Source organism: Scyliorhinus torazame, chromosome 28 (assembly GCF_047496885.1).
Source record: "Scyliorhinus torazame isolate Kashiwa2021f chromosome 28, sScyTor2.1, whole genome shotgun sequence".
Taxonomy (NCBI): domain Eukaryota; kingdom Metazoa; phylum Chordata; class Chondrichthyes; order Carcharhiniformes; family Scyliorhinidae; genus Scyliorhinus; species Scyliorhinus torazame.
In genome coordinates this window covers 31,469,162-31,482,706 of record NC_092734.1, presented here as the reverse complement: position 1 = coordinate 31,482,706, position 13,545 = coordinate 31,469,162, and the positions used below count along the sequence as shown (strand labels likewise).

At 48.9% G+C, this 13,545-nt stretch overlaps 2 protein-coding genes across 6 annotated transcripts in view; one reads left to right on the top strand and one right to left on the bottom strand.

Annotated features, from left to right (window-relative positions):
* The window catches only part of cuedc2 (CUE domain containing 2), a 103,507-nt gene that overhangs the window by 49,664 nt on the left and 40,298 nt on the right, over positions 1-13,545 (top strand). Inside the window, exon 9 of one of the 2 annotated variants that reach the window (XM_072491805.1) lies at positions 53-2,133. The exons of the other annotated variant lie outside the window; for it this stretch is intronic. Coding sequence (XP_072347906.1) covers positions 53-199 — 147 coding nt within the window. The 3' untranslated portion in view covers positions 200-2,133. Of the gene's footprint in view, positions 1-52; positions 2,134-13,545 lie in introns of those variants that run through there. 2 annotated transcript variants of the gene reach the window in all.
* On the bottom strand, positions 1,633-12,865 carry fbxl15 (F-box and leucine-rich repeat protein 15). Of its 4 annotated transcripts, none has more exons than XR_011938374.1 (5): positions 12,805-12,858; positions 9,028-9,187; positions 6,244-6,746; positions 4,190-4,439; positions 1,633-2,274 (listed from the first exon to the last, which is right to left on the bottom strand). XR_011938374.1 is itself a non-coding variant. In XM_072491808.1 (4 exons), exons 1-4 carry the CDS (start codon positions 12,793-12,795, stop codon positions 4,250-4,252), a joined length of 876 nt encoding a protein of 291 aa, XP_072347909.1. In that variant the 5' UTR covers positions 12,796-12,865; the 3' UTR covers positions 2,484-4,249. The 4 variants fall into 4 exon arrangements, 2 of the variants coding, with proteins under 2 accessions (XP_072347909.1, XP_072347908.1); XR_011938372.1 differs by lacking the exon at positions 1,633-2,274 and adding an exon at positions 2,484-2,811; XM_072491808.1 differs by lacking the exon at positions 1,633-2,274 and having other exon boundaries at positions 2,484-4,439; positions 12,773-12,865.

Here is a 13,545-nt window from a genome sequence, read left to right as displayed (position 1 = left end):
ACAATCAGATTGACTTATGATTGATGGAACTGTGTCCTCTGCTCCCTACCAGGCTCCCAAGAAGCTTATCCGATACATAGACAACCAGGTGGTGAGCACAAAGGGCGAGCGGTACACTGAAGTGAAGAAAACGGAAAGCGATGAGATTAAGAAAACCTACATCAATCTGAAACCTTCCAGAAAATGCAGGTTCCACTGAGACACTGATTGGGCGCTTCACGGGTCAATCCATGGGCCCCGGTATCGGGGAACTTCGATTCACCCGCCACCCAACACAGCTCAAGGATAAACACGTCCCTTTCCTTCCTGAACCGGACACTCGTGCGGTCGTGAGAGTTCAAAGCACATGTTCGTACCCTATCCTGATGATGAAAGGGGTTTAGCTACCACTGTAAACCATGAATTGAATGGCCCCCCTAGCAATATTATTTTTCCATTTATGTATTGTTAGCCGGTAGCACTGAGCTGTTGCAGTCTGTAGGCACTGCATCTTGTAGCATCCACTATGCAGTAATATTGTACAGCTCAATTCACTGACGTGCTTCAGAACAACATTATCTAAATGTGGTCTTGATGTTAACCTCTCGGCCTTTTGGCTAAGATCAAGCCCAGGGTGAGGTGCGATGCCTTTTCTTGTCATTTAGATCTTGTGTGTGTCTCTTGTGGAGACCATGAATTGGATTCCATTTCAATATTTTTTTGGAGCCAGCAATGAGATGGATTAAGGGCTTTGCGCGCTGGCTTTGTGATTATAATAGAATAAAAATTCAGTAGTCTGTTTTTGATTCCCAGCTTCGTCTTTTTTTTCTATTTTTTAAACATAAATTTAGAATACCCAATTCATGTTTTCCAATTAAGGGGCAATTTAGCGTGGCCAATCCTCCTACACTGCACATCTTTGGGTTGTGGGGGCGAAACCCACGCAAACACGGGGAGAATGTGCAAACTCCACGTGGACAGTGACCCAGAGCCGGGATCGAACCTAGGACCTTGGCGCCGTGAGGCAGCAGTGCTAACCACCGCAGCGTAATCACTGTCCGTGCGGAGTCTGCACATTCTCCCCGTGTTGGCGTGGGTTTCCTCCCACAGTCCAAAGATGTGCAGGTTAGGTGGATTGGCCACGCTAATTTGTCCTTCAGTGTCTAAAAGGTGGAGTTACAGGGATAAGGTGGAGGTGGGCTTAAGTAGGGTGCTCTTTCCAAGGGCCGGATGGCCTCCTGCACTGTAAATTGTACAATTCTCCTCCCACCACTCCGAGTTCCATAAATATAAAGTGTTTTTTATTCCTCTAGCGCGAGTTTGAACTGTAAGTACTTTTTAAAATATAGATTGTCCCTCTCGAAGTCTACACGCTGGTCGAGCAGGAGACACATCGCCAGACCACTTAATGTAAATAACATTTTTCAGTGGGTCTACTGAATATAGTCTGTGCACTGACAGCGTCCTCCGATATCACAAAGGGAAATCACCGCCATTTTATAATATTGCCTCAAGTTGAAACTGTGTACATACGTGGTCACTTTGAGCTTTCTTTGAGTTGGCTCAAACAGGATTAATTATTTGCCGCATCGCGTTTAAAGACTGGATTTCTACTTTGCAATCAGGAAAAAAAATAAAAATTACCGGGTGGAATTTTCTAGCCATTTTAAATTATTTTATTTTGTATTAATAGAGCTAAAGTTTGGTTTGTTACTAGACTTGTAACGATCAAATAATGGTAGCAAGGAAGTTTGAATATATTGTTAGCCTCCCAACCGATGCACGAGCTAACAAGGATGAAAGCTTCCTCCGTAAATGTGGCTCGCCTAACTCCTGGGTTGTCCATCACCAGCTGAAATTTGGTTAATATATGCTATTAAATGACGTGGCACGTGATGATTGATAAGATCAAGTGCACAATGTTGAACTTCAGGGGGATGAGTTGAAGCCTGAAATAAGGTCTTTTTTTAAAATCACTGTACTTGTCTGTGAAATAATTTAAGCAATCTGTAATGTAAACTAACCGTCCTTGTTTTTATAATAGTCTGTTCCCTGCTGTTTGCAATGTGCGTGAGATATTGTGTCCTGTGATACTACTGTTTACATTTGGTAAATTTGCTGCGTTGCTTCTGAACAATAAAATGGGTTTTCATATTTTTGCTGTTTGTTGTTCGAAATGTTTGACGTTCATCAAGCGAAAGAGCCTTCCCAGTGTGGCGTAACATGTTTCTCCAGGCCCCGGCTCTCTGTTGACTCAGTGTCTTCCAACGTAGCCCGGTAGCAAGCCACATGAGTCTGCAAACAGTAAGCAGAAAAGACACCCAGTGGCCTTGATGCTATCACTCCATCTGAGAACACCATAACCGGTTTAAATCTGCGCCCTTGATCGGGAAAGGTGTTGGCAAGTAGTTCTAAACGCTGCTTAATTATTCAGGCACGAAAATAAAAACTTTACACCTCTTTCATTTTCCCATTATTCCAAAGCAATTCATAGCCAACTACACTTTTATTCGAATCAATCATTTATTGGCAAACAAAGCAGCCAATTTGTACACATCAGTGTTCCTTCGATGACCAGTTAACCAGCTTTGAGGAACGAAGGTGGGCCAGATCACCTGAAGACTCTTCCTACCCATATTGGTTAGGAGGCCTGGGGTAGTGTTCCTACTCTTTTGAAATAGGATCTTTTACGTCCACCAGATCACGTCTCAGGTTAACATCTCATCTGAAAGGCAGCATCACTGACCGTGTAGCACCCCTTCAATATTGCACTGAGGTTCCAGCCTCGATAGTCCTTCTAAGTACTGGAACGGCGTTTGGACCCACAACCTCCTGTGTGGAGACGGAAAACTGAGAGAAATAAAATAAATAGGTTTGTGCGCTTGAGTGTTTAAAATAACTCGGCAATACGCCTGATAAGCTGGGGGACAGGCCTAGCAAAGTCACTGCATGTACATCTGCCAGTCAGAGCTCTGTCTTCCACTGAGGGTGGGGTGGAAGGTTTGCAAGAATGATATCAGAGATGAAGGTCTTTACTGGTGTAGAGAGACTAGAGAAGCTGGGATTGTTCTCCAAGCAGATGGGATTAGGGGAGATTTCATTCAAAATTGCGAGGTCATCAAAGAGTAAATGTGAAATTATTAATAGTAACTAGAGGACACAGATTGGAGATAATTAACCTAAAGAACCAGGAAGGAGATTAAGAAGCATTTCTCTTTTTTTTTACATGATCTCGAAAACACTGCCTGAAGGGGTGCTGGGTGTAGATTCAACAGCAATTTTCAAAAGGGAATTGGATATATGTTTGTAAAAGAAGAATTCAGGACAGTGAGTTCAGGAGCATGTGAGAGTGCCACTAATTCTTTCAATTGGGCCAGTATACATACAATGAGCCGAATGGCAGCCTCCTGTATAGATTCTCGGAGGACATTCAAAGAATTGCTAACAAAAATTGATCTTGGGAGTTGCTTGGTGTTGTATCTGCATAATTCCTGAGCTAAGCCAACGTTGGGAGTGGCTGTGTATCTCGAAACGGTGACCCCAGAGAAGGTACAGTGTGGATTTAATAGATTACCCGGGATCAGTTCTTACAAACTTAAAACTAAGTTTAAATAGCAAAATATTTCTCAATTCTGGTTAATTCGGGATTAATATTCAAAGTATAAAGGGCCGGATCAAAATAATTTCTCTATGAAAAGGTATAGACAATGCTTTGTTTCAAGTGGCTGCTGAAACTCCTCTCTCTGTTCTAACCTTGACAGCAAACCTGTTGCTAAAAGGCAGGAAGACAAGCTCCCTGATTGTCACAGCTACCTGGATTATACCCTACTCTGTGAAGACGCCTCTCTGTTAGCTTCCAAACCAGAAAGACTTGGATGTATCTGAATACAGCTGTGGAACTCTTTGCCAACTCTTAAATGGAATAAACACCCGGAATTGTACAGTCCGTTGATTTACCACTAATGTTCATGCTATCACAGTTCAGTGGGTACACGATCGTAACACTGCCTCGCCCCCACCACTGCACAGCATAGCCACTCATCACCTCACAGTATCAAATACCATTTACAAAGGGACTCTGCCTGGGCTATAGGTTACTGGTCTTGATTCATTCCAATATCGCTATGAATGATTGCAAGTTTGACAAAGTATCAGCAGTTTGCTGCTGAAGTATTATACCATCTACTTTAATCTAAGTTTACATAAGCACCATAAGTGTCGTGTGCGTGTGGGGGGTTGGGGGAGAATCGGTTCACCCAAAGAGCCCTGTTCAAATCTGGAGGTTGATAAATGGAGCAAAGCCCACGACATCCTGCAGGAGGACAAGTGCTCGCTGGAGGGGCGGCTGCACGTCAATATCCACTCCCTTCTTGCGCAGAGCCTCCAAACTCCCTTCAGTGATGTTGTGACAGTGATTCACTTTCAGCGAGTGCAGCTTCGTGCAATATTCTGCCACTGTCCTGGAAAACACAAGAGAGTCGCAAGTTCTTTTTCTCGTGCACAGTCCACCGCGTCGCCGACATGAACTACAAACCGCTAATAAAAAGGCTGGCACTGAGATTCTTCTGAAACGCAGTCACTGCTGTAACAAAGAGACATAGGAAAAGTCTTTCCCATATCTAAGTGCGAGTCATTTGCAAACACTTCTGTCTTTTACTGGATCCTGAAAACATTGAATAAATGTCACGAGGAAACATCTGTCTTGTCTTCATTTATGCAGGATCAGGAGTGACATGTGATGCTACACAATTCCCATGGGACTGGAATCCCTAAACACTGCGATCGGGCCTGATACTACCCAGGAGCCATTTCCACTGGGAGTTACTGGGTAACTTTCTGCATCAATGGGACCTTTTCTCTTTTTGCTCTCCAGACCCAGGGCCAAGAACTATTTAATCACTTTAATTGTTCTTTGGGGAGAGGGGTAAGGCAAGGCAAAACACCTGGAAAAACATGCACAAGGAAGAGCCAAGGTGGTGTGGATGGATAATGGCACAACGTGGACTGGCCTCTCTATGGGAGAGGCAGTGAGGGCAACAGGGAATAGGAATCAGTGGAGAAAAATAGTTCACAGTGCAGCCCACCCTCGGAATGAGGGCGGATGAAGGACAAGACAAACAATGAATTATTTCACATACATTATAAGGAGATCTATCATTGCCCCATACAGGCTGACACCATCGGATCAAGCCTGGATTCTCCCCACTCCGAGCGCCTTAATACCACGTGACATTCATCCTGAACCTATTGTGCAGGCCGAGCTTCATTTCAAAATAAATGATGGGGTTTCCAAGCTAGCTTGACTGGGAAAGTAGTGGTTTAACACAGCCGAGTGGCTTGTTGGCCATTTTAGAGAGCAGTTGAGAGTCAACGACACTGGTGTGGGACTAGAGTGACATGGTGGCACGGTGGTTAGCACTGTTGCTTCACAGCTCCAGGGTCCCAGCTTGTGTCACTGTCTGTGTGTAGTCTGCACATTCTCCCCGTGTCTGCGTGGGTTTGCTCCGGGTGCCGGATTCCTGTTTCCTCCCGCAAGTCCCGAAAGACGTGCTTGTTAGGTGAATTGGACATTCTGAATTCTCCGTGTACCCGAACAGGTGCCGGAATGTGGCGACGAGGGGATTTTCACAGTAACTTCATTACAGTGTTAATGTAAGCCTACTTGTGACAATGAAGATTATTGGGCAGCACGGTGGTGGTGGGTTAGCACTGCTGCCTCACGGCGCCGAGGTCCCAGGTTCGATCCCGGCTCTGGGTCATTGTCTGTGTGGAGTTTGCACATTCTCCCCGTGTGGGTTTCGCCCCCACAATCCAAAGATGAGCAGGGTAGGTGGATTGGCCACACTAAATTGCCCCTTAATTGGAAAAAACGAATTGGGCACTCTAAATTATTTAAAAAAAGACAATGAAGATTATTATTATTATACATGTAGATCAGACCGGATAAAAATGGCAGATTGCCTCCCCTGAGGGACAATAGTGAACGAGTTTGATTTTTACGGCAATGTAACAGCTTCACAGGTCACTCTGTATTGACACAATTTCCAAATTGTTTTAAACTCGTTTGGGATGGCCAAAACAGGATTTGAACTAATTTCTCCTGATTATGAATCCAGTGTGCGAGATATCCATTCCAGTAACTTAACCACTACATCACCATCTCCAGCAGATGTGTCCTGCTGCCCTAAACCGTTTATAAGCGACAGGTTTTTCAAACAAAAAGGGGGCAGGAATATTTGACAGTCGAGGCCCTTTGCTCTTTACCTCATGCACTCGTTCCTGAGGCGGAGACAGCCGGTCAGATCCAAGTGTTCGAGCTCAGCGCACTGTCTCGCCACCTCCTGCACTGAGCTGTCGCTGAGGTTTGCGTTGACCGCCAGGGAAAGTGACTGGATCCTTCGGCACTTGCGGACCAGGTAACAGATGGCTTCGTCGTTCAGCTGCTTGCAGGCGGTCAGGTCGACTGACAGCAGCCGGCCACAGCGGTCCGCCAGGCTGCGCAGGGACAGGGGATCCACCCAGTCGCACTGCCTGAGGGAGAGGTGCTGCAGGTTGGCGCAGCTGAGCGACAAGGCCACCAGCGACTGTCGGCTCAGGCCTCGGCAGCCTGTGATGTCAACCTTCTCCAGGTGATGGTTTTGGCCAATCACCGGCAAGAGCTCGTTGTCCGTCAGCCAATCGGAGCAGCTCCCTACGAGCAGGTGGTGCAGCACCGTGTTCCCTCTCAGCATTCGGCAGAAGGCGTGTTGCGGGACGACAGCTCCAACCTGAAATCAAATCAGAGGAGGAAAGAAAATGAGTTCACATCTCCAATGCTTGAACTTCTCACCTCCCTGTCTCGATGGAGCATTCCATTCTTGCCCAAACCCCGCCAGTTAGCCACGGTGATGTATATGTGATCAATGCTAGCATTCAAAGACCATATGAGCCCCCTCCTCCCACACCACTAAACCTCACCCGATCGGTATATCCTGTTTACTCCCTCGTGTACGCACCCAGTTTCCCCTCGAATGGCCAAAGATTCCCTCCCCCACCTTTTGCCTCATCTGCAGTACCGGCAAAACCCAGGACCCCCCCCCGGTGCCACACAGAATCCACAATTGGCAGCCTTTTTATACAAAAGAACAAAGAAAGGTACAGCACAGGAACCGGCCCTTCGGCCCTCCAAGCCGGTGCCGAACCTGCTGCCCGTCTAAACTAAAATCTTCTACACCTCCTGGGACCGTATCCCTCTATTCCCATCCTATTCATGTATTTGTCAAGATGCCCCTTAAATGTCACTATCGTCCCTGCTTCCACCACCTCCTCCGGCAGCGAGTTCCAGGCACCCACTACCCTCTGTGTAAAAAAACTTGCCTCGTACATCTACTCTAAACCTATGCCCCCTAGTAATTGACCCCTCTACCCTGGGGAAAAGCCTCTGACTACCCACACAGCACCCTCCACCTGCTCCCATCTACAACTAGCCGTGGAAAGCAGAGACTCAGAATCATTTTTTAACAGTTAAAGCTGCAAGTTCCAAATAACATTGGTATTCACAAGGGTTAACGTGCGCTGTTTCATCTCGGTAAGATGCAAAACACTAGGCTGCCTTGGTAAGGCTGCCACCCCATCGTGCAAGAGAATTAACAGACAAGCACAGGGCGGCACAGTGATTAGCACTGCTGCCTCACATCGCCAGGGACCCGGGTTCAATTCCAGCTTTGGTTGACTGCGTGGAGTTTGCACGTTCTCCCAGTGTCTGTGTGGGTTTCCTCCGGGTGCTTCGGTTTCCTCCTACAGTCCAAAGATGTGCAGGTTAGGTGGATTTGTCATGATAAATTGTCCCTCAGTGTCCAAAGATGTGTAATAATAATAATCTTTATTATTGTCACAAGTAGGCTTACATTAACACTGCAATGAAGTTACCGTGAAAATCCCCTAGTGGGTACACGGAGGGAGAATTCAGAATGTCCAATTCACCTAACAGCACGTCTTTCGGGACTTGTGGGAGGAAATCGTGGCACCCGGAGGAAACTCACGCAGACACGGGGAGAATGTGCAGAGTCCGCACAGACAGTGACCCAAGCCGGGAATCAAACCCAGGTCCTTGGCGCTGTGAAGCAACAGTGCTAACCACTGTGCGACTGTGCTGCCTATTGATTAGGTTAAGAGGGTATTGGGATCAAACGGGGGATGGGCCTGAGTAGAGTGCTCTTTCAGAGGGTTGGTGCAGACTCGATGGACCGAATGGCCTCCTTCTGCACTGTAGTGATTTCTGTGATTCAAATGCCAGTTCTTAAGTGTATACATTTCCCTGTGTTTCTGTTATTTCTATTAATTACTTTGCAATTCTTTCAACCTCTGGACTCCGACTGTTATCATTTGCAGTTACAGTGCTCTTGGGTTGGGCAGCACAATGGTTTGGATGTTGACTGTTCCGCTCCACTCATTGCCCAGTCAGTCCCACAGGAGGGGCTGTCGTCTCTCACAATAATCCCCGGCTAGCTGAGATTGACGGAACATCCTGCGGTGTTCTCCGGAGTGGGAAAGTGTGCCTGTCAAAACATCTCTCACTATTCCCTCGCTCCAAAGGAAACCTAACAACAGAGGCGACTCTCGCCCTCACATGGACCTTGACAGAGGCAGACTCTCACCCTGTGAACTCTAACCCTTGACCCCCCCCCCCCCCCCCCCCCCCCCGACTCCAATCGACCGGAGGACTAAAATTGTCACCAGGCACCAAAGAGCTGATGACCGGGGACAAGAAAAGCCCGACTTGCCTTCAAGTGAGAATATCCCACACTTCGCAAGTAGCGCAGGCCTGGTTATGAAATCGGTGAGCCTTACAGCAACAAAAGGAGACGATTCGGCCCATTGTACCCGTGCTAGCTCTGTGAAACAGCCAACCAGACAGTCGCACACTACTCCGTGCCATGGTCCCGCCAGGTTTTTGTTCCCTTTTCAGTTCCTTTTTGAAAATTATGACTGATTTTGCTTCTGCCCACCCCTCCCCCCGAAGGAGTCATGTGTTGTGGAGGGAGGCCTGATGGCCCCCTGGCGAGTTACCTGCGAGGTGTCCAGAGTGTGGCAGTTGGCCAGGTAGAGCTGGATCAATGTGTGGAACTGTTTGCTGACCCGCTGTAGGCCGACCAGCTGGCACAGTGGGAGGTGGCATAGGATGTGGGGAACCAGAACATCCTCCCAGGGCAGCTCCAGAAGCTGGCACCTAGGGTGAAAGAAAGAGAAGCTGAAGAGCGAAAACAGGCAGAGGGTGGGAGGGGGGGGGGGGGGGGGGGGGGGGGGGCAGACTGAGGCTCGGGTTCCTGGCTGGAATCCAATCGAGGAAGCACTTACATTCATGTACAGCATGTCCATGGGACGGCTCAAAGGCCTTCACGACCGATTAATTACTGCTTCAAAAGTCCAGTCACAGCAGCCAACATTACACTCAGCAAGATCCCACAAACAACAATGAGACAATTCCCCCGGTTTATCTGCTTTATAAGTTGAGCTGATTAAGAGGGAGGAGGTTGCCCAGGACAGTAGCATGGGATGTTTGAGAAAGCTGGAAGGGCTTTAGTTTAACATCTCGATAGTTACGCTGGGACATGCTGGCGTAGTGGTAATGTCACTGGACTATAGTAATCCAGCGGCCCAGGCTAACCTCTGGGGACGCTGGTTCTTGTCCCTCCATGGCAGCTGGTGGAATTTAAATTCAGTTATTAAAATCTTGAATGTGGAGCTAGTCTCAATAATGGCGACCGTGAAACTATCATCGATTTTTGTAAAATCCATCTGGTTCACTAATGTCCCTGTAGGGAAGGAAATCTACCGTCCTTACCTGGTCTGGCCTACATGTGACTCCAGATGCACAGCAATTCCAAGACTCTGACCTGCTCTCAAGGGTAATTAGGAATGGGCGACAAAGCTCGCCTCTCCAGTAATGGCCACATACCATGAACAAATGAAAAACAAATGTTTAACTATTTGTTTAAAATAAATTTAGAGTGCCCAATTATTTATTTTTCCAATTTAGTGGTAATTTAGCCTGACCAATCCACCCAACTTAAACATCTTTGGGTTGTGGAGGTGAAACCCAGGCAGACACGGGGAAAATGTGCAAACTCCACACAGACAGTGAACCAGGGCCGGGATTTGAACCCGGGTCCTCCGCGCCTTAGTCCCAGTGCTAACCACTGCGCCGCCCTACATATGTGGAACTATGTTGAGGCAAAGGCTGGAATCTAAACAATGGTTCTACACAATCTCAGAACCTTATTTCGTCTACACACCAGCTGGGCTCCTATATCCTGCCCAAAGAATGCACGAGTGTGTCGCTAGCCTGATCAACCATGGGAGGAATCACAGCTTTTCAAGCAATTGGCCTCAGAACTGTGGGTGGGGGTGGGCAAGCTATCCACTCCTTATTAAATTAAAACTGGGCAGGTCAACTCCGATTGGTCAAGGCTAGGAAAACTCTTGCCCAATGAGAGTCCAGTTTGAATTTGAACAAAGCTGGGCAGTTAACTGTTCCATGCTGCATTCTCCACGGCAGCACCTCCACTGACCAGAGTCCACTCGACAACCATTCAGCACTCTCCTCATCCGCAGTATGTTGTTCCCACGTTACGACTGGAATATCCTTGTGAGCTGTCCTGATGAGTACAAGGTGAGAACCTTTGATAGGATGTGGATTTTCCCCCAGCAATACTAAGTTCTGTGTAACCAAACGACGATGAAGTAAATTGAGAAAAACGATTTTCGCTGGTCGGTGAGTGGGAAGCTAAAGGACATGAATCTCAGGTTAAAAGAAGAGAGAACTCAGGGAGGATTTGGTGGTGTTAGGACACGGGTTGCCCTCCTGAATAACTGTTAAACAGGAAAAGGGAGAAAGGATTTGAAAAATAAAGGATTTTAAAGAATTTGAGGTGGGGGAGGGGAGAAGGGAAATTTTTCTTTTAGTTATCATGCGCTGTGTAGCACCAGATGCATCACATCATTCCCACCATGGGATAAATGGAGACTTTCCATTGTAAAATTTCCATTACTTGGCGGAGGTCACCTGACAACAAGTGCTTAATCCCATCAGACGCAAAAACACCAGACTGCTTTCTAACACGGTTGCCACCTGGTGACGTACTGGAAGTGCAGGTTCATGATCAGTGTCTCCGGAAATCATAAAATATAGATCAGATATCAAAAGTCCAATTCTCTCCACACGATTTGCAAACATTCGTTGTTCACACGTTCGGTTTATTTTCATCGGTGACAATCTTAGTCCCCACCCCGACCACAGAATCTTCGTTTGTCTGTGGCCCAAAATCAATATCACGTTTATCTCTCTCTTCAGCTCTGAAGACGTCACGCGAGCCCGGAACCTTCACTCCTGTTTCTCTCTCCACAGACGCTGCCAGAGTTCTTTTCAGATTCCTGGCTTCCGCAGTCATTTACTTTTACCACGTTGGAGAAGGTGTTTAACCCTGGCACTCGTGCGAGGAGCCTGCTTAAAATCTTCACTTTTTAAAAATAAATTTTGAGTACCCAATTAATTTTTCCAATTAAAGGGCAATTTAGTGTGGCCAATCCACCTACCTTGCACATCTTTGGGTTGTGGGGGCGAAACCCACGGAAACACGGGCAGAATGTGCAAATTCCACATGGACAGTGACCCAGAGCCGGGATCGAACCTGGGACCTCGGCGCCGTGAGACTGCAGTGCTACCACTGCGCCACCGTGCTGCCCTCAAAATCTTCACTTTTAACATCTCTCACGCGTGAAATGCGAGGAGAGTTTTACGGAGGCGCGACGCCCCCCCACAACCTCGCCCCTTCTCCCTGTTGCTCATGTACTTACACCTTGTCCAGGCTACCTGGTTCCAGGAAGGGGGAGGTGGAGGAGGAAGGGTAGAAATGTCTGGATTACGGTACCCTGCCACCATGAGAGTAGGCAGCTCGATGAATCAATGGGTCTTTTGCCTATCCCTATTACCCACAAATAAAAAGGGCCGACATGACGGCAGGTGACCAGAGTGACACACCCCTACTGCTGATAATTAGTGAACGGAGAGAAAGTTCCGAAACTGCAGTGTGTGCATCAGGAATGAGATAGACTCACGTCTGCGCTCTTGTGTTAGAAATTGGGCCGATACCCCTTCTCTGCAGATGTTGGCCTATCTGCTGTGTCCTTTCTAGCATTTGCTGTTGGATTTCAGATGTGCAGTTCACTCCCTCCCGAACTCCACCCTTTCTGTTAATCAGTTAATCATAGCAATAGGGAGATTCCCATTTAAAGGGCGTTATCCATTCAAACGTTAGTCCTTTCCAGAAATAGACAGCGCAGGCAGAGAAACAGAAGGGCTGTGAACACGCACGAGGGAGGAGGAACAGATGGGGCACTTCCCCTCTCCGCCCTGCCCATGAGGGGCACTCTCTCCCCCTCTCAGCCCTGCCCATGAGGGGCACTCTCTCCCCCCCCCCCCCCCCCCCCCAGGGCAAAGGTGGAATGCCCCTCAGCAAGAGGAAATAATGGGGTGGGGCTCCCCATTCAAGGGGGAGGAAGGGTTGGACGTGCCCCAAAGTGGGTCAGGAATAGGGGTTGGATAGCTCATGTGGGGGTGGGGGAGGAACCCCCTTGCCCCCCCCTCCCCAGGGGGAGGGTTTAAGGGGTGTGACACCTCCCCAGGGGTAGGGTTTAGAAGGTGGGCAACTCCACCAAGGGAGGGTTTAGGGGGTGGGGCACCTCCACCAGGGGAGGGTTTAGGGGGTGGCACACCTCCTCCCACTCAAGCCCAGTCCTGTCAGCTTCTCCTCACCTGCTGCTCTCACCTGTCTCCATGACACTCACCCTCGCCACCACTTCCGCCCGGTGTCACCGCGCCCCTGCATCACTTCCGCCCGGTGTCACCGCTCCCCTCGGCACCACTTCCGCCCGGGGCACCGCGTCCCGGCATCACTTCCGCCTGGTGTAACCGCGCCCCCGGTCCCCCGGCATCACTTCCGCCCGGTACCACCGCGCCCCCGGTCCCCCGGCATCACTTCCGCCCGGTGCCACCGCGCCCCCGACATCACTTCCGCCCGGTGCCACCGCGCCCCCGGCACCACTTCCGTCCGGTGTCACCGCTCTCAGCTTCCCCCCCCCCCCCGGCTCCCCTGGAGGGTCGGCGCGCTCTCTGGTGGCGGAACAGCCGCAGCTCCGAGTCTGAGCGCCAAGGACCGCCCTGTGTGTGTGGCCCAGGTCTGAAGGGGGAAATCTGTCACCCAAATCACCTCTCACCCTGCTGCCCCACAGTGCCAGGGTCGATTCCCCGCTGGGTCACTGTCTGTGCGGAGTCTGCACGTTCTCCCCGTGTGTGCGTGGGTTTCCTCCGGGTGCTCCAGTTTCCCCCCACAGTCCAAAGATGTGCGGGTTATGTGAATTGGCCGTGATAAATTGCCCTTAGTGTCCAAACAAAACGGTTAGACAGGGTTACGGGGATAGAGCGGGGAAGTGGGCCTAGGTAGGGTGCTCTTTCAGAGGGTCAGTGCAGACTTGATGGGCTGAATGGCCTCCTTCTGCACTGTAGGGATTCTATGTTCTCTTCTCCAC